We start from the raw sequence: 21,126 nt of genomic DNA, 5'->3' as shown, positions 1-21,126 counted from the left end.
GTACAAAAATAGAATGGGCCATACGTCTGTGACAGTCGCCGATATCGTATGCCCTTTCCTTTATACCGATCATGTTTCCCCTCGCAGCTATTGTATGGGGAGATGTTATCCGAACGCACAGAACGTAATATATAAGGATAAGTAAACACGAGGAGGCATCCGATACCGAGACCCATCCACAATAATAAACGAGACATCGATATTTGAAATCGATGACTCGGTTCTCTGCATAATCTTTGAAGAATTATTGATCAGTTACCCGTTCAATGTTAAACGATTCGAATTTTAAATGAAAACATGTTTTAGAAAACTTGAGTGGCTCCTTATGCATCAATTCATTATAAATATTTAAATTCTATAAAAGCAAAATGTTCTGCAGTACTTTGAATATTTAATGTTGAATAGAAGAATTAATAGGATCGATGTTCAATCGTCTATATATAGCTTTTACTTTTCAAAGCAAATCCACAGTTTTCAATGAACGATTTTATTCTCTGCAAAGTAAACAATCATAAGGCTTAGTTTATGCTCGCACGAGTATTGCAACTAAGTGTACGCTAAATTTTGTGTTTTCGTAAACTTCTTTGTGATCAATCAAGAATAGAAGAAAGCGATTTTTACATCAAAATATCACTGATTCACATCAAACAAACTTTGAATGAATCACTCTTTCACTCAGTAAATCAATACCAAATTACGATTGAATTATTTAAGAGCGACTACAAGAAAATCTATTTCTAAAACTACACGCTATTTAATAACAAACAAATTCACGGCTGGTCATTGGCACCAACGGTAATACCATCACGATCATAGAGACAAATATTTAGCTATGGCTTTAAAACAAAACACATCAATGCTGTTTTATAACTCTGTGGTATTCTCCTCTAGTCACCATATATTTCTGTATTTTATTACCAGATTTAATTGTTTGACTGTGATGCAAAACGGGCCGGGCAAACCTATTAAAAGTCCAACAAAGTTGAGAACTCATTGACAAACGATCAAACAACCCCACCGGGACAAGGGTTGGTACATGCTATACTGGTCGTAAACGTTATTAATGTGACGTGACTGCGTAATTACTGCTAACGGGAGTTCGGAAATCCAAGGTGTTTCAAACCATATGATAACCATGAACTAGGGTGATCAAACCAATGGTGGTGAAATAAAAATCTGTTCAATAAAAAGATTGGCTTTTCAAAAGAATCAAAGAAAAACAAATAAAAATGAAAGCCAATAAAAACAAAACATACAATTTGTTCTTTTTTTACTACATTGTAGTAAAGTGTGTAAAACTTTTATAACCAAAACCCACTCGTCTGTACATAGAAAAAGCTGAACGCATTTACATTTTACTTTAATATTCATTAAGTTAAAGGCGAATCTCAGAAACACAGATCAAAAGAAATAAAAAATGTATGCAAATATAAGTTTGGTTTGAAACGATCAATTATTCACATATTTCAACAAACTTGTTTGCTTAAAAGCCATCTTTTTATTCGGAACATAATGCTTAGTTATTGGTTTTGTGTTTAGCTATACAAAGAAAGCTTAATAGTAGTTTGGTTTTCCCAAAAAACAACTTTCAAATATAATATTTGTATCTTACATGGCGAGGTTAGGTTCCTACTTATTTCCATTTAGGTAGTTCAGTTATAGAGGATGTCTACGTCATTTCCCTTTCCGTCGGCCACGACTGGAATCATAAAACCAATTTGCTCCCTCTAGACAACCTGTTAAGGGCTTTTCAGCGAATAAATCAAAACCCGGCTTTATTGTACGAGTAAACAAAATATAAACCCGTAGCGAATTACCACTCAAGTTTCCGTTAAATGTTTATGAATAATTTACAACACACAATAAAACTCATTTTCGTTTGTTATATTTAGTGCCTTATTTGATAAAATACAAAGCAAAAACCTATGTTTTTCAGCATTATTTAAATTCACTATGAATGAATACGTCTTAAAAGCTTAATCTTGTTATTATATAGAAAAAAACTCAAAGGCAACCTTTCGAGATACAGTCACCTTCGAATAAAGGAATAATACAATATCTGTATTATAAACCTCAGAACTTAAATATTTACGAATTTCAATAAATTCGATTTTGTATTGAACAAAAGCGCCGTAAAATGAAAATGCTTAATTAGAAACAAAAATGAAAAAGTAATGTAAAAAATTGGGATGTCTGTTATTGGGAATAATTTTTGTCTGGCCCAACTCTAGTGATTTATCGTGTAATTCAATTGTTTATCGGCCCAATCCCGTTTATTTTCAATTGTAATTTATTGCCGACTGCCTGCTAGGAATCATAGCAACGGGTTTTATTTTAGACGAGTATTAGCCATTTATAACGCCCTACTTTGTTGGATGTTTGTTTCCAATTTTCTTAATTAAGATGTTTATTTTCCGAATTTGTATAACAATCCTAAACTCTAAATAATGTTATTAGTGTATTAAATCACGTACGCGTTTGTTTATAATAAGTGATTGTATCCAAGGAGATCTTATATGCAGCCAAAGACATTCATTCATATTTGTCTACGTCAAATGGTCATAGACAATAGAAGCGAAAAACAAACTTCAAACAGTTAACGTCAAATCTTAGGAGCTATACGGAAAATGCTGTGAAAATTTATATTGTTATAAATGAGGTAAATATACATTTAGTTAATATTTTCTCATATTATGCAACAATGTATTTCAATGTCATATGATGGGCTATTCTGGGTCGGTATTCTATGAGAATCATCACAAAAAACAGTTGGTAATATTACTGCACTTTGAGATATCGCTGTATAATTGGATAAGAAAACAATTTAAAACGTTTAAAATTAAAACAAAAATATGGCAAAGAAAAATGCAAATATATTTCTCGCGTTTATGATTGAGCAAAAAAACGGTGAGTACTTACAATATATTCTGTATCAACAGAGCCATTTTAAAGGGAAAGCATTGACCTTCGAGTAAGGAACTAGCGAACGTTCGTACAATAAAATTGTTTACATGTGGAATTGTGCGTTCAATACGCAGCATCGTAATCTCGAAACGAGGGTTTATACAATTTACCGTCCGTACGTGATTTGGCGCAGGTTCTCAATACAGAAAATAGTACTTAACTTGAAATTGTATTGAAGCCAATCTACCATTCAATTCTGATGATTAAGGATATTAAAGTTGTTTATATGAACTGTGAATATGTATTTTGAAAATTATACGAGTCATATGAGTACATTTAACAGTAGTTGGTGATATATAATTTTCACGTCATAAAAACAAGCAATAAATGTGGTGACTGATAAAAATACTCATTCAACATTCATAACTTTAAAATATTGTAACAAGGGATCTACAATAGCGTTACAAACATTTACTTAGGCCGTTGTAATTTATTAATTGAGGCCAATTGTGTTTTATCTGCTTCTACAAATAGACTGTCGGACGTCAGACACGTTGCAGATCGATACAGCTTTAAGATCTGATATCTACATGATATAAAACGTCTTGTAAAGGTTAAACTGATTTCCGTAAATATTTCGAAAATTCAACTCAATGGGTTTTTTTACTGAATAACGGGATGTTTCAGTAACGATTTAAATGTATATGCAAATAGGCCGGTTTAGGCGTTTAAGAAAATATCTCCTTTTAGCCGGATCAAACTAATCCCATGTTATATTCTAGGTTTTAATCTTCCGCCATAATTTCTCTAATTAGAAAGCTTCGCGTAAAGAATAAAATTAGCAACGATAATTTCAAGTTAACCCAATGCTAAGCTTGAGTTAACAGTATTCTTCGAAAAATCAATAAAAGTATTTCTCGCTCAAGCCCTTGTACAATAACAGCTATGAAAATTGACTCAGCCTGAATGATTGATAAGAAGAAACGGGACAGCATAATCGTGCATTCAAAGTAAATCAATACTGTTCTATGACGTGGCACTATATTTACTTACTCGTACTAGTTTACTACTGATTTCATTGAATGCCACTGTTATCGGCAGAAGCGATGACAACTACCAGTGGAAGTTTTGGTTTAGTTCCAACAACTGTGAAAGCGCCAACAGAATGTCATTTAAACTTGCCAAATACACCCGTTCCGTCCCTTCCTGCTACGGCGCTGTCTAAACTTAACAAAATATTTCGAATTTGTGAATATCACAGGGCCCAAACTACTCACCATAAATTTTAGTTTGAAATGGTTCGGAATATTACGCCAGCCTTTTTTACCTTTTCTGAACACATCAAAAACTGTTTGCAAATCCGATAAAAAGAGGAAAAATATGGTTCCAACTTTGTACCGAGGCAGTATAAGTAAAAATATAACAGACAAGAACATGTATTCGCTTTATTTTTAGAACAAGCAAGAATAAAGCTTTTATGAGTTTTTTCATAAGTGAAGTAACGCTGGAACTAATTGAACAATTGCGTAGTGGCGCTTAAAAATAAGTTTAACAATAAGTTGACTAGTCAGGATCTAAAAATATCAAGAGTATATTAAACGCAAGACATTTAATTAAGTCTGTGGTACGTATTTGTGGAGCTCAACATAAACAAGCTTGAAAGTAATAAGAGCGATGCGTCTGCAGAAACCTTGTACGTGGACAGAGTGTGGGGGTGTTTAAGACAAACGCATACTCCCATGTATGCACCTGCAGCCGATATTATATTTCAGACACTAGCAGTACCTATTAGAGTACAGTTAAGATTTTATAGAACAAAAGCAAAGTGATAAATCCAATTTGTTACCGTGAAAGAATCAAATTAGTTGAACAGATTGCAACGTAGTTCCCCGTACAGTCTGTAAAACAAAGAAAACATTGCCTTTGTTGGAGCTGAGTCCTGAGAGACAAGTTTAAATCGATAGAAAGTTGCAAGTACCTTTGATATCGAAACCCAGCTATTACTCGTCTCAAAAGTAAAGAAACATCATGTGTATGAAGTGTAGTCAGCAAAACTGCAGTGTTAGAGAGAAATAAACTTTATATCTACAAAGGCCATGACCCCAGCTGGCTCAATTTTTTTGTACGTTTTTCTTTGTAAGCACAATACTGTAACGTGGGTGGATTTCGTTTAATTTAATTCTATTTCTTCTAAACAACAAGCTTGGATTTTTTATTGGACATGTTTATTTCGCTACATTTTAATTTTGTTGAGGTTGAATAAAAAAAATATACATAGAGATGTATTTGTAATGTAAATTAATTAGAAGATATCTTTTGATATTTTGAATTCATCTTATTACTTAGTTGTGCTTTGCGGCTCAAGCGACTTTGCAGCGGGTTGTCTGGATGTTTTTGATTTTCCAAACACAAAAGTACTTATCCTTGTTCAGCTACTAATATTCTAAACAAACACCAAACGTTTGGAATTCATTGTTATAGTTGTGTCGTGTGTGCAAAAATGTTTTTAGGGGCACGTAGTAAATATAATTTTCGTTTTTCGACTATAGGTAAATGTGAATTTTACAAATTCGGCTAGAACTTTGCGCGTGTTCATGCATACCTTATTGCAAAAATTCGGAGGTAATTTTATTTTCACGCTATTATACGCAAGCGCGGAATATAAACACAAACAAAATAGGAATGTGAAAACTTTCCTCTCTATACTTCTGGAAGAACTTTTTTGTCGGCCCGTTTTCATACATATTTAATGAGGATGTATTACACTAACCTCCTTTTATTAGTATCAGAAAAATAATGTCCCGCTTTGTTTATGAACGTACTTAGTCTAAGTGGATAAAGGATTATTACCTACTTACTATTCCCTTCTTGTGTACTATAGCCGTTATTGTTCTGACGAAATGAGGTTAAGGACCTATTTTGTTTTGGCTAATTCAATTTGGACATTTCATATTATAGTAGTTCATGAAGCTGGGTCAGACACATAAAATATTTTTATAGAATGTAGAACAGATACATTTTATATCATATATTTGCAACAATTACATAGTGTAGCCTAAAAAGATATATCCATTTTTATTAGGTACCTATTACATTTTATTCGCTATTCATTTCCGATATATCCAGTATGAAATACTTCCACTGCCATTATTTTATATTCCTTATAATTGAGTTAGTTCTCTTGGACAGGATGCAGTAAACGAGAAAAGTGGTCGCTCGCTATAGACGTTCGTTAAAGTTAATAGACTAAGGCTATAACTGAGGCTACGAATGTCAGTTGGACCTCGTCAAATCGAGGGTCCCTTGTTACATACATGTTCAAATTCATGACAAAAGTACTGCACATTTAGATCTCTCTTGGGCCACATTTAAATTTAAAAGGTCCCATGTGATAAATGTTTCCCATTCCTATGTCTTTTTGCTGAAAATGGTTTGAGATAACGCTATGCGTGCGCTTATGGCTCCTATAAATAAAAGTGACAAAATGAGAGTGTTTCCAACTTCCTACTACTTATGTTCATTTATGTTAATTGAAAGCGTGAACCGGTTTGTAGTATCTAAATAAACTAACATATTAGTGGCACAAAGTAGAAACACGATAAAGATTAATTACGTACCAATTAAAAACATTTTATGTCAATAAGGAAAACTAAATAAAAACATACGAGAGAGTTCCCTTTGTTGTTTATTTAAAACACAAAACATTTAGTAATGAATCTAACAGTCCAATCATTCATTTAATGTAGGATAAGAACTAAGCTATAGAGTATGTCACTGGAAGTCGCGAAGGTATTGATTTGTAGTACCTACGTCTTAGTGAGAATCTAGGGCAAAAAACATAGTATACCAAGAATTTGCTATTAAAGATAATGGTCTCAATTACGTTCCTAGAAAAATGTTTAAGCATACCTATGTGAGAGAATGCACGTACGACACCAAACATCAGATCGTGGATAACAGACACGGCGGGTTCCATATCTAGCGTGGATTGTGTCATTGTTATCGATCATAATTGTAGTATTCCGCGGTAGAATGTCTCGCCTAATACAATAATGTCGTGTTCACCGGCTCACGTACTCCAAGTGGTTCGTTAGTACTATAAGGAGGCACGTGACGGCCAACTCGGCATACTTCCAAACCGGCTCGCCAAATCCAACGCCTTCTTACCTCCGCATGACTGTCAACTCACATGATTCCTACGATCTGAATAGAATTCAACAAGTCAGGTAAATCATGCACCAGTATGTGTCACTTCTCATTTTTAAAACTGATGTTATTAGTATGATCAAGTCTAAGTCGGCACTAATTTTGCACAAGTTTCTAAAGACTTATCACATTAAAATAATTAGAAAAACTGTCCTTCAAATAACAACTTTAATCACCTAAGTAGAAATTATAATCGATTTTCAGTCTCGCGGAGAACGTTGTTTTCTGTTATCACTTTGATTTTCTAAATTATCTTGAAAGAACTTGGCTCTAGCTAGGAAATCACTTCTCTTCGTTAAAATTATAAATAGATTACCATTGTCAAGGAAAATATGCTGCTCTGAAGAGCGCCAGCATCAACAAATCAATATATTTTGTGATTTAAATATATCGTCAGAAGCCGATATACTAAATGTAAAAAATAATAAAAGCATTCATTCATACCACGATAATTGGCCATGAAGTCAATTATGTATTTACCCCACATACAGACGGTTATCTTAAAAGCTTCGGATCGCATCAATATTTATTGACATAAAATTTTATATTTATTTTGCTCAGGATTCACATTTTAATCACGTTTAGCAATTTCATATTTGAGCTGTATCCAGTTTGTTTACGATGTAAACACAGATAAGAGTTAATACTCGGACGAACCGCCCGAGCGACGCTCTGATGTTGTTTCTTAATATCATCTCACATCTCATAACATACTTGCCAAAGAAAACAAACACCCGTCCACCGCATCCCCTTTAATACTCGAAAATATCTCTTCATACATATTTTACTCTCATGAATACATATTTTATTAGAAAACTTACATGACAACGTTAAACTGTTGAAGCATTATTGTATTAGCTATTCCAAACGATGTTATCTATAGAGGACAACCTATTGACAGCCTTTTGTTTTTTCTTTGTGAGTTCATTTAAATAATGAAATTCGGAGGATAACGTTGGATAATGCTAATTGGCATTTACGTGAAATGGAAATTTAAGTTAAAAATATCCTTGAGGGATACGGTGAAGCGGAAAGATTACATTAAACCATCTTTGGATGTCAGAGAAAAAATGGGCATCATGAAAACTGGAGAATGCCATTCATTTACACACCAATGAACCGTTGTTTATGGTCGAATGCATCACACTGACGTGCCGAGGACCTATTAAAATATTGTAAACAAAAATAACACTCCAATTTATATCATCCATTTTCCAATGTAATCAGTCATTTTCATTTGTAGAGAACTATCTCTAAATAAGTCCTTCTACGATGCAATTAGCGACTTCTAAATATTTGATTAATTAAACTGTACGTACAAAGCACTTGTTAGTTATCTAAACATGTACAACAAAGCCACTTGCATTAGCTTTAAAGCTTTATTTTGTTGGCTTAAACGAAACTTAGTTTTAGTCAGACAGTTTAGCTCGCGTTCACCTAACTATAAGATTAACAGGGATCTCTTGCAAAGGATAAATGACAGTATGTAAATTAACAAATCCATAGACGATTGAAGTGTTAAGACATTAATAGTTTCTTGGACTTCCTCCTTATTCTAACAAGGTAATGTTGAACACGAGGTTCTGGAATTGATTCCCAGATCGTGCAAAGTTTAATTAAGTTTATCGCGTAGTAATTTCTCAGTAGAATCACGGCGTAGTTAGCAATAATCTCGCTGCACTACATTGCATATGGGACCAGATAGCTCAGTGTAGGTAGACTAATGTACTATCAATATCTCTGTCTTATGGAAATTCATGATTATGGCGTTGGTATTAACGTAGATAGCATGTTTTACAAGCGTTTAATCAATACTTAATAATTATTCGTAAACTTGATTTAGTGAACAGGAGTAATAACGCCTGCAGTATTTGAGTAAGCAATATCGCACACAACATTATGTTTACTCGGCTAACGTTCTTGTCTAGCGTAGGCGGCTTATCAATCTACATGATGTTTCTCAGAGCAAATAGTAATAATTTCCGACTAATATTGCTACAAACTTCAATAGGACATTGCACATTCAACACATAAGCTTTCAGTTCCTCGAACCAGATTCTCTGACTTCTCCCATTCGCTAATGAAACCAATATTGACTTTAGTCTAAATAAACAACCTGCTTCAGTTTGCCTAGGTATAATTTACTAGCATAAACTTGCTATGCGCCTCAGATTGCTTCCCAGTCAAACTTTGAAAGTTATTCATGAATAACTTTTAACTACGTCCAGCAATATTTTACAAACTTTTAAATGGAAATTGAAATGTCGGTCTCCAAATTAATAAATTCATACAAAGCTATCACTAATTAATTGAACATCGAATATGAAATAGATTCATCGTCTCCTTTGAGTATTATACAAACCTAATGCTAATAGAAACTATAAGACGTCTTGTACTCGCGCTTCAGTGAATTTGTCAGGTTTCCCAAGTTCAGGTATTAAATTGTGGAGGTATCTTCCTCGTCTTGCGGCCCACACCCTTCTATAAATAACATTGAGGGTTCGCGGGGAAAATATATTCGCAGAATAATAATTCAGTTAGATCTAGACGAGCAATCTTTACAGGTTCCATGCTATAAGTAATAAGTACCTAAGTTATTTAAACATTCAAATGTTGCTTTAGGTAAAATAGGTCTTAACGCTATTCTTGTCACTTTAGGTGTAAAAGTTATAAAAAATATTTTTCATATCTACATTCTACGTATTCAATATGAAGAAGGCTTAACTTTTACAGGTTTTCTGAACGCTATAATAAGAGTGTGCGTAGGTAAACAGGGTCTAGAGCCACTTGAAACCGTTTTCCTTATTTCTACTTCTTACACAAATGAGGTCATATTTATTTCGTTAGCTTAGAAAGTTCATAGAATTAAATATGAGTTATCGATCACAACAATTTGAAAGAAATTGGCTGACTGCATCCAAAAATCTATTTTCCTTTTTTATGTGACATATTGGCACTTTTTTATGCAGAATTATTATTTTCAATTATTCACCTATGTCTTTTTAAAATATTTTTGACCTTCGTTGACAAGGTTTACAATCGTATACCATTCATATTACTGATTTTATCATACAGTCGCGTTGATATCAATTGCAAAAGAGCCCGATCCCTTTGATCCCTGTCAACAACAACAGTAATGATTGGTGTAAACGTACTCTGAACCGTAACTTCAAATCGAGGACTGGATGGCACTTCTACATTTTTTGCGTACCTTTCTTTCTGTTTATCTTTTCTCTGTACCTACATCAAATCTCTTGAAGATATTATACTACGAAGAGGTATGTCTCTGTATTCGCTTGGTATTATAATGTCGTGTGGTACTCACGTACATTTAGATAATTGCTAGTTAAAGGTTTAGGTGTGTAATACATTCATTTCCACTTGAGTGAAGCGCGGGTCGTTAGTTGTTCACTACTGAAGGAACACTGAAGAGGTAACTTGCTAATGAGTTCTGTTTACCTCATAAAACTGTCGTAAAACAATAAATCACTTCCCCCTTTTTCTCTGTTAATGTCTGTCAGTATCTCTAAAGGAAAGTCTCTGAAGTAAATACATGAGATACTTATTATAGGTTTTCTGCTTAACGCTTTTCGCGTATAATTTTTCTGCCTGCAAAAATCTCCTAGGTATAATACAGACTAAAATATTTAAGACTGTCTTATAAACTTCAAAACTTTTATATTTCAGCCCTTGTTGCCTTTTACTGAAACAATATTTAAGCACTTTTCGCCTCAAATAAACGGTACTTTACGTTGGAAATTGAGAGTTAGGAAAATTGTATGAAGTAGGTACGGTATGATATAACCGGGATCGAGATACATAGTAGTGATATGAAAATATCCAGCTTTGAGAGTGAATCCTTTTGTCAAACGCCTCTAGCTCCTTTCATTATAGATTTGCCTAAAGATTTGTTGAGCGTATGCGTAGCAATTTGCAACTTGTCTGTTTATTTATAAGGTTTATTTTTGTCCGCAGCCACGGAGAAGACTTGATCGTGACGCCCTTCGCGCAGGTCCTAGCGAGCCTGCGCAGTGTTCGCAACAACTTCTTATGCCTCACCAACGTGCCGGTCGCCAAGTAAGTCATTCTTTTGTTTCTGTTCACGCCTCCACTTACTACGAACGAATCATATCGTCACGACCTTCCAGAGTTGACAGAGTGACGCATGTATACAGGAAAGAGTATCTACCTATTGGTATTATTACATCCCATTGAGAGATAGTCATTGGAAGCCAGATTACAATAACACTAAAAAAGCTTATGAATGAATATTCATTCCAACTATCCTACAGATAAGTTCTGCGTTCTCGCGTATCACATACTTGCGCTAACGTTCAGACAGGCGCTCTATTTAAACTGGTATAAACTACACCTTATTGTTACGTAAATACTGAAAAGACTTATGTTTATGTGAGTTCAAAATGTTCAATTATTTCTACGTCTACTAATCTTTCTGTTCGCAGTTCAGCCGCGATTCCACTCTAAAACAAATTACACGGCATTTATGCACTAAAGCTACGAAATGCTGAATAATTAAAATTTGAGATTGTACCCACCGCGAAGCGGGCTTTGAGCTATTACATACGTGCGTTCACGTTAATTGGAAACTACCTGGAACCTCTAGAAAGCTAACATTCTCCTTCCTTTTAAACTGCACGATGGGAAAGTTTTAAATTTTAGTGCGTACTTCCCAAACTCACCTTTAGGTATTATATGGCTTTTATGTATCATATGGTTTTTAGTCAGCAAAATCCGTGGTAAAAACGCGTTATCGTTATATCCGTGTAGTTTCGTGACCACAAAAACATGACACGCGAATAATTGTCCTCTATTATACTTCGCATAAATTAGTCCAATGAACCCTTGAATGCCAAACATCAAAATAGGTGCGTTGTCCATTTACATATTATCTCTTGTCGTTATCTGCTTTATGCCATCTTTGTGTCAATAAATAGTAAGTAGACTTTGAGCGGATTTTCTTTCCATTTTCTGCTTATTCCCAAAAATGTGTGTTAAATCTTTACAAAGCTTACTCCTAATCTCAACTTTATCAACATAATTTTGATGGCCGCTGGCGTAAATGTAACGAAAATAATTATATATTTTTACCGCCGCTTCAGATTGGCTCAATTTATGATAAAATCATATAGGAAAACAAGTAGGTAATGATAATAACTATAATTTTATACCTACTTCCTAATCCCTAATTAATTATGTACTTATATAGATATCAATTGACATTTGTAATACTTAAATTCTAATAATTTGTCACTCCAATCATTAAATTGGGTTAGTACGCAGTACAAATACAAAACTATTATTCTGTGTATTTTGTTCTGAATCATTTCAATTAACCAAAAAATATTACCTAGTATTTTATTTTCCGTTCAATTACTCACTCAAAAACCTATAAAAATTATTAATTACTAATTTGTTTAAACTGTATCCAGTTAAAGGTCAAAACATTACTAACAAAGTAAATTGCAAGCTTTGTACATCGTCATAAGAAAATATTTATCGATCAAAAATGTTTCGAAAAAGGCAAGCTTATTGCTTCATGTCGTCACACCAGCATCACATAAATTGCTCAACAATGGAAATTCTGTCACGAGATTACTAGGTACAAAAGATTAACTGTTCACGAGTTTGCATTTTTCCTATATATCCGTATAAGCAGCATGTCTTACGTGTAAGACACCGTCATCAATGTTGATATTATCTTATGCGTGAGAGCATATCCAAGGTCTTCCTACTGAGATCGATGAAACTTTGGATGCGCAAAGCAACTGTGCTCACATAGTAATTCTACGTACTTTATTAATGTCTCATATTAAGTGCCGTAATAAAGTGTTGTAATAATAATCATTAAGTACACACTACCTGTTGTAAATTAACTGATAAGTTTAGCTTATCGCGCCACTCGAAGTGTGATTAAAAGCTTTCGACGGGTAGACATAGATAGTGTCATGATGTGGGAAAAACGCAGTTGTTCAATATAAGAGTCATGTTTATTGCAAGAAGGCGTGTTTGTTGCGTAAAAACATTATAAAAGGTCAAAGTCCATCAAGGAGTTACGTAGATTCTATGTATCGAATGATATTGTTCTAATGCCTCACTATTTTTCATAATATAAGTTCCTAGAATTCTGCTAGCCCCACACGTAATATTCAAACGTTTTATAAAAAATAATTGCTATAATTTTTTATTTCTTATCTCTACTAACCGCACTAGTATACGCTAGACGTTTTAATTAATCATCCTTTTAACATAGTAACGCCAAAACAACGTCACAATAATTGTGGCTTCTCCATTTATTATTGGTTCCGATGACGTAGGCTGTGACGTAGCTGTGTCGTCGCGATGACAAACCTGTCGGCAGCGACTGGTAGGCTAGCACGCGACTGCCGAATCAGGTGGTCGCGCGGGTTGACGTCCTCGACTCGTCACCCACGCGCCGCGACGTGCCCGACACATGACTCGCCAAGCCTCGCAATGAATCGATCTTACATTTAATAAACATTATCACACCAAAACACGCAACTAATCAAACCGTTATTGTGATTTACGAAATAGATAAATATTATAGCTGTAATTTTCAGCCATCAACAAAGGATGCATTAAACCTAATTGAAAGGTTAAGCCTGACGTCACGTACGGGACCCTTAACCTTTACAAATATGTAACTGATATAAATGTGAGAGCTATGAGTGAAATGATACACAATTGATTGTCTACTCTTGAGAAATTATTGTGTCGATAATTGTGAACTGTTGATTGATTTGAAATCAGTTGTTAATCGATTTTGAAAACCCCGTTTTGCGTGTCACAAATTCAGTGTATTTGATATCTTATCGATTGCAGAAGCAGGTGCGTATTTTCCATGTAACAGAAATGAAGCTTTAGTCAAGCCTTTTTTCCGGAATTTTCAATATACGTACCTATGTCGTATGATGCAGTATGAACGAAAAACTCGCGATGCAATAAACCACGCATGAATAGTCAAAAGTGACTCAGCAAGGGCGGATTTTGTCGAACTGTATGGACTATGACTAAGTAACTTGTAAGCTTTCTAATGTCTACAATAATTATAATTATTGAAACAAATGCAGTTTCCAATTGATAATTAAATGGCATTTAGAAATCACAAACACAACGACTGTCAAACAAAATTGATTATCTTTTTAAATCAATTCCTATTTACTACATACAAATACAAGTTTAGAACCTTCAATGTAAAACCTTAAAAAACTTTATGAAAATTGTCAGTAAGTTTTTCTTTTAAACGAAATTATTTACTCGACCTTTAGTTATTGAACTTTATATCAATCTGTAATGGATATTAAAAAGCTTCACTCACTGTAGAGACAAATATTTACATTCAGGATGTCCTTGCACATTAAATGAATAAGATAGTCAACATAATACTGAGAGGCAATTAATGTGATGGACGGCGCATCACGTTCAATTACTTGTGGCGTCTATTTACTGTAATTACAGACTGTAATAAGAACCCATAGAAATAAATGTTGTTTGTACCTTCAGGACCATTCAGCTCGTAAAATGCCGAGGCTTCTTACCTTCCCTTTTTAAACTTACCATTTAAGGAGAAAATGGAACTGAAAATGGCTAAAGTTAGATAGGTAATTTTCTTCTGTAAACGAAATAAACAGTTGTAAATCTCATCTGTGTCGTATCGGGCCTTGACATGACCTCAGCAGAGTTATCTAACACATGTCTCGACGCTAAATTTAGATTACAAGCATCGCAGACCGAACAACACTAAACGCTTGATTTTTCTAATTATAGCATTGTTATGATGATGATCTGTTTATGATCTACAATGGTTTTACAACTGCTCCCAGGGTTGTCTACAATATTCGTTAAATCCATTACCATTCTGCTTCGTTTTGAACTCACCATAAAACTTTAATGGTCTTTTTAATAGTTTTCGGTAACATAATGAGGCCTCGTATTTAAATGTTGTGTTTATATAAATTTTATTGACGCTTTTTTTTTTTTTTTTTATCGACGTAAAATCATCAAATGACCCCTCCCGCTGTGGGTTAGCAGCGGTGAGGGAGTGTCAGACTCTTACTGACTAAAATCGTCGTGTTCCGTCATAGGCCTTTTATGTACCAGGGCCGCGGTATCTCTTTCGAACAACCCGCAGCCCCGGCAGGCCTTGGCCCTGCTGGGCCCCGCTGGGGTTGCTGACGTCTCTTTGAGGAGCGCGTGGAACAACGCGCGCCGTCGACACGGGTCTGTCGTCTAGGAAGACAGAGGGACGATGAGCCACCCAAACTCACCGCCCACAGACCCACGCCTACGGTGGCCGGGAGTCATCTCGCGACACCCGGCGCCCATGGTGTCTACCTGGTCCAGCGCGGCGGCCGGGATGAGAGGTGCGGACTCTCTGGCGTTCCGCCTCCTCCTTCTCGAGCATGACGCACCAGAAGGAGGCGACGGCATCCCATTCCCTCTCGCCCCGGACCATGGCCTGAACCAGGGCCGGACGCGAGAGGTCGCCGCCGCCCAAAGCCTCGACGAGGACCCGGCGGTGCCCCTCCCATGCGGGGCACACCTGGACTGTGTGGTCCACCGTGTCCTCGGGGCTGTCCGCACAATGGTGACACCCGGGCGCCTCCTCACGACCGATGCGGTGCAGGTACCTCCCGAAACAACCGTGTCCGGTGAGGACCTGCGTCATGCGGTACGTGAGGGCGCCGTGACTCCTCCCGAGCCACTCCTCAAAGAGGGGACTTACCGCTATAATCTAGTTTAGTGACGGCCAACGTGGCATCCTTGCTGGAATGATCAACACAACAGTTGTATCGTAATCTAAAAGTAGTAATAACAATAACACATCTGTTCCGAGGAATTTGAACTTGTTATGTAGAACAATCTGAAGCAATTGCGGACACAGAGTTTATCAGATTGGCAAAATAATTCTTATCTTAATAGCAATGTTTTAAAATAATAAAACATTATAATATTTATTTATAATCAAATAACCAACTAGTTTATACCAGTTTAAATAAACAACTATTTGAGCATTATCGAGCTCGTGTGAGTTTTCTAGCGACTTTAGTGTATAAATAGAGAGAGAACGCTTGTGAACCGATCAATCCGATTGATGGCAGCTTCTTCACAATGTAAACATGGAGGTCCTTGCGAATGTACAGATCTTGTTATTTCTTAAATGTTATTTGTGCTTTGAATCGCAATATCAACTGGTATTTAGAAATATTTGTATCTCATATTAGACGATATATTTTCTGTAACCCAATATTTAATATATTTAGTTTTATTTCTAACCTTTAAAACTTCTTTGGGTTTATCTGCACAAATGACAGTATTAATATATCCGTTCGTACGTTATTACATCTTGAGTATCACAAATTAGTTTTGGGTCGGAAAGGGACCGAGGTACAAGTTATTTGTATGTGTGTTAGTACTGTGTATCTAATGTAATGTTGTGGTCGTTTCAGATCACGAAGGTCGTCGGGCGCAGCATCTGCCGTTACACCACAACCCAAGAATTTAAACCCAGGAGGTAAGATACATGAAGGTTTTACTCACATAAGTACAATACGCGTATAAGTAGGTACTTTATAGATACAGATAATGACAAATATCCGGTACTTAAGGATACCTTGCGTAATATTTACCATTGAAATCCACGGTTAAACCTTACCCAAATATAAATCACATAATTCAATTAAATAATAATTTATGATTCATTAAGAAGTTTCGAAACCAGTGACATTGGTGATCAACGGTATTTATGAACTTGTCAATGACAAGAATTAAGCCGTAGAATACCTGAGCTTCTTAGTGTGCCTACTAATTGTACCTAAGATTAATTTGAATTCAAAGAAATAAACCAATTAAGATTATGAATACCTTTAATATGAAAACCTTTTCAACATCACAATTGTAAAAGGCCGACAATGAAACGCCGTAAATTAAAGGATTTTTTAAGACTTAAAAAGCACAATTACCAGAGCTAAGGACCTATTTTCAGTGAGTACAATCCTTCTGAAGAGGAGTATACATAGACACATTAGTTCGTAGATAAAGCTGAGGAATTTGATGGAGTGCCTCTCTACCCTTTTCGAGTGCGAGAAAGCGATTTAGCCAAGTCTTCGCTTTAGGAAAACTCATTTAAAGGGACAAACGGCCCACGGTCCATCTTCTAAGCACTTAATACTACCAAAACAAACGTTGTTTAAACTAACTATCGTTGAGAACCTTGCACGGATTCGTCAATGATAATGAAGGGCAACATTATAACTTATAACTAATTCCAAAGCTTGTCTTTAAAGAAAATCTAAAGTTAAAATTATATTATTTAAGTTAGCTGGAGACGTAGATGCTAATAACCTGCGCTTGAGTGATTAAACTTAGAATTTCTATCAGTGGAGCGCTTAATTAATTGTTTGCAACACTAGACAACTTCGCTATTTTCAAGAGAAATCCAATTTATGTACGTACCCATGAAAGTATAATAAGCGCAATGACATTTAATGCGTTTATGAGGTATTTTAGTCAAACTTTATTTACACTTTATGCTATTTCAATTCTTAGATTATTCAAAGGATTATTTTATTTATTTAAGGACAACTAACCAGTTAATAAATCAATACTATAATTAAAAAATAAGTATTTTTACCTATGCTATATATTCGAATAAGTAATGCAAGTATATATGCTGTCTTTATTTATTGAAAAGAACCATTGCCCTTATTTATAGACAATCATAATCGTAGTTATCTGATAATGCAATTTCATAATTACGCCGCAAACTTAAAACGCAGATATCACAATCTTAAGGGCCTAATTTATATCGCGTGTAATTATTGTTACAAGATTAGGATGACTTGTTGGCATAAAATTGATTCCTCCAATAAACTTAGAAATTCATTGATCTCTATTCTTACATTTGAATAGGTAAGTATTACTGTATCGTTTTGCTTTACATAGATTAAAAGATATTCGTTTTGAGAAAGTACAACTAATTTATGATTAAATTATTGCGAAACTGAAATAATCTTGTTAAATTACAACGGTCGTTTATTCTTTGAAAAGTACTACTTCGATCACGTTGTTTAATTAATCCCACTCTTTGACTTACGATTCCACGCACGCATGATATTATATCCGTTTACCACAATATCATATGTATTTATTTATATCAATTCTCCATAAAGACGGACATTTTATAAGTATGATTTATAAACTACATACTTAGAAGAAGCAAGAAGCAACAAGATTTTCCGTGGTATTTATAATAAAAAATACAGATCTAGATGTAACAATATGTATTGAAACTTGGAATAAATAACTTCTACTGTTAAAGTGAAGTTCGTAAGCGTTCGTGTGTAAAAGTGTTGCACCCACGAATGCCAATAACGTTTTAAAGCTAGAAGGTACTTGGATCAATATTGGATGAAGCAATTGCTATAGAGCACTTACAACGTCGGTGCTGAAGACAGTTGTAAACGGAATAATTTAACTACGTTCACTGGAAATGTTCAAACCGGTGCGGTGCTTTCAATAATTACTTTTGTAAAGTATGCAAGAAGTCTTCATGGAAAATACTTTTTATTTTCAGTTTTTATTGTCAGTCTTCAGTTTAATATTATTGTTAATAAAAATAATTCTAAATATAACTCTATTTCATGATTTGTTCCAGATTCGGGGAAAAATATAGGTAATAGTGTGAACCGAAATAATGGTGTGAGCCTAAATCTGTTTTTGCATGAAAGAATAACAAACATCCATCCATTAATCCATCGGCAAAAACTTTCACGTTTATAATATTAACATTGTAAATACGCAAACATTTCCACACTATATTACGGTTAAGTAATGGGTATCAAAAAAATACAACAAAGTAATACATTTTCATTAGTAAATTACAGTTGGAACGGAAAAACAGCCAGTTTCATTCATATCCGGTGGAACTGTGAAACACAAACAATGCGTAGCTCCGAAGCTGAAGATATCTGAGAGTAAACAAACGGCGCATTACACATGCTTTGTTTACAACTTTATCAGTAATGTGATCAATTCTCCGACGCGATATAAAGAGATTACGAAGAACTGTTATGTCACACTGCAAACTGTCACATTCTTAGTAATATCCGTACCAGGAAAATGATTTATAATCTTTAATCACCTAATATAAGTACAAGTAGGTAGCCACAATTATCTTGTAAGGAAAGTTTTTACAATGACTGACTTTTGGTCCTTTAAACTGTATCGCAGGTACTATACCTCGAGCTGTCTGTAAGATCACAGTCATGCCCTTATTTTGAACCTCGTAACAGGACCCATAATCCTGTGTGATTGGATTGTACAATGTACACCCCCTTTACCTACCAGAAGCCACACACGATAATCCCTCGAAAATTTCCTTCCCTTCATTCAATGGAAAAAGATAAACTTAGTGCTGTACATCCTTCAGGAAACTCATGTCATTGTACCGTGAATCTATTCAAAATAATATAACGTTTTCCTCCTAAGTTTCCGTTAGGTATAATAAATATTGATATATCCTGTAGGCACAATTTATAGTTTCTAAGAAAATTTTGTCTCAATACCGGAATAATGTAAATAGTATCATAATCTGACAAATGACAGCTAAAAAATATATGTGATCGACAGATTTTAAGATAAAGGCCCTAGATAGGTGGTCAGTAGGTAAACATACATTTCAGAGAGCCACCTAGATATTCGTCGTTTGAGCAACCCCCGGGGTAGCTTCGCCCGATTTAATTAAGGCAAAGTTGACACAACCCAGTCACCGTTGGACGTGTTAAAACAATTTGATTGCGGTTTTCTGTCCAATACAGAGGAGTCTGTGGACCGAAGTCATTACTATTGCACCAGTTGGGTAACGTCTTATTTTACTACACACAGACAGAGGAGAAGTATTTCGTTGTAATTAGTTGCTTATGATATAATATACCACATAGAATAAAATTGGTATGTCCGTCACGTACTGTGCTCGGGTGCTTTGAATTCAGATAACACATCTCGTATGAATGGAGACGGATTTAATGCGGAAATAAAAAGAAAAACATTACGTAACGTAATTGACCTATATAGACGTAATCAGGCATCCTCTCTATAAGGATTCACGGTAAGGTCACAAAGGCCCGGTGCAGCTCGATGGAGATCACTCATACCTTTTATTTCATTCTTCAAGTGCTTGGGATCTTATGACGATGTTTTCTTTACAAATATTTAATGTGAGGTTAAATTTAAATAAAAAGGGTCTTGATTTTCTTTTTTTTATTTATCATACAGCTTTTACGACTACTTCTTCAGGACCCCTGTCGAAATATCTTTGCCAAAAAGTGACTCCTTATTCCCTATAGTGACTTTCCTTCAGAACCTTTAACATTATTATAGAATGTATATTCGTGAGATAGGTATTAGTTCTAGAAAACGACCTTGTCTTGTGGCTTTATGACGCATCCGCATTGAACTATATAAAGCATAGAAGTGCCCTGCACTGTCATTACTCCTTTAACCTTTTATGTAAACAAACGTTTGTGCGAAATACTCAACATAGCTATAAACGACAGTATTGTTTTTTTGTCAATTGCCTTTTCGGATAGGAAAATGACCAGAAATCGTGATAAAACAATTGTCACCTTCGATATAGTTGCCATCATGTTGAAGGCAGCTCGACTATTGCTGCAGTGTGTCGGCAACCATCGCTTTGGACTGATTCTGTGTATGTTTGTGTTCTTATTCCAAAACTACAGTGTTTTAATACCACTATCTGTAAGATAACCTCTTATTGTGTTCAAGTGCTTTAAATCAATAACAATGTGACTACAAAATCTGTGATACCTACGCTTCAATGTTCTGTGATTAATTACTACTAGTTAGACAGTTACATAATTGTGGTCGGAGCTTTATCCTGAATGTGAGTAGCGTAGTAGTTTAATCCTCAAACCTTTCCACGGTAAAGGAAAAGTACTAATTACTTACCGCAAACTT

General features: G+C 35.0%; 1 protein-coding gene across 11 annotated transcripts in view; it reads left to right on the top strand.

Annotated features, from left to right (window-relative positions):
• LOC110384055 (3',5'-cyclic-AMP phosphodiesterase) overlaps positions 1 to 21,126 on the top strand; it is a 368,048-nt gene that overhangs the window by 323,855 nt on the left and 23,067 nt on the right. For 10 of the 11 annotated variants that reach the window (XM_064034097.1, XM_064034103.1, XM_064034102.1 and 7 more), the window contains 3 exons: positions 11,086 to 11,187; positions 16,599 to 16,663; positions 18,806 to 18,823. In XM_064034097.1, coding sequence (XP_063890167.1) covers positions 11,086 to 11,187; positions 16,599 to 16,663; positions 18,806 to 18,823 — 185 coding nt within the window. The remainder of the gene's footprint in view (positions 1 to 11,085; positions 11,188 to 16,598; positions 16,664 to 18,805; positions 18,824 to 21,126) is intronic. The other variant, XM_021345119.3, reaches the window with a different exon arrangement.

This window comes from Helicoverpa armigera, chromosome 4 (genome assembly GCF_030705265.1).
Source record: "Helicoverpa armigera isolate CAAS_96S chromosome 4, ASM3070526v1, whole genome shotgun sequence".
Classification (NCBI taxonomy): domain Eukaryota; kingdom Metazoa; phylum Arthropoda; class Insecta; order Lepidoptera; family Noctuidae; genus Helicoverpa; species Helicoverpa armigera.
This window is presented reverse-complemented; position numbering and strand designations above follow the sequence as displayed.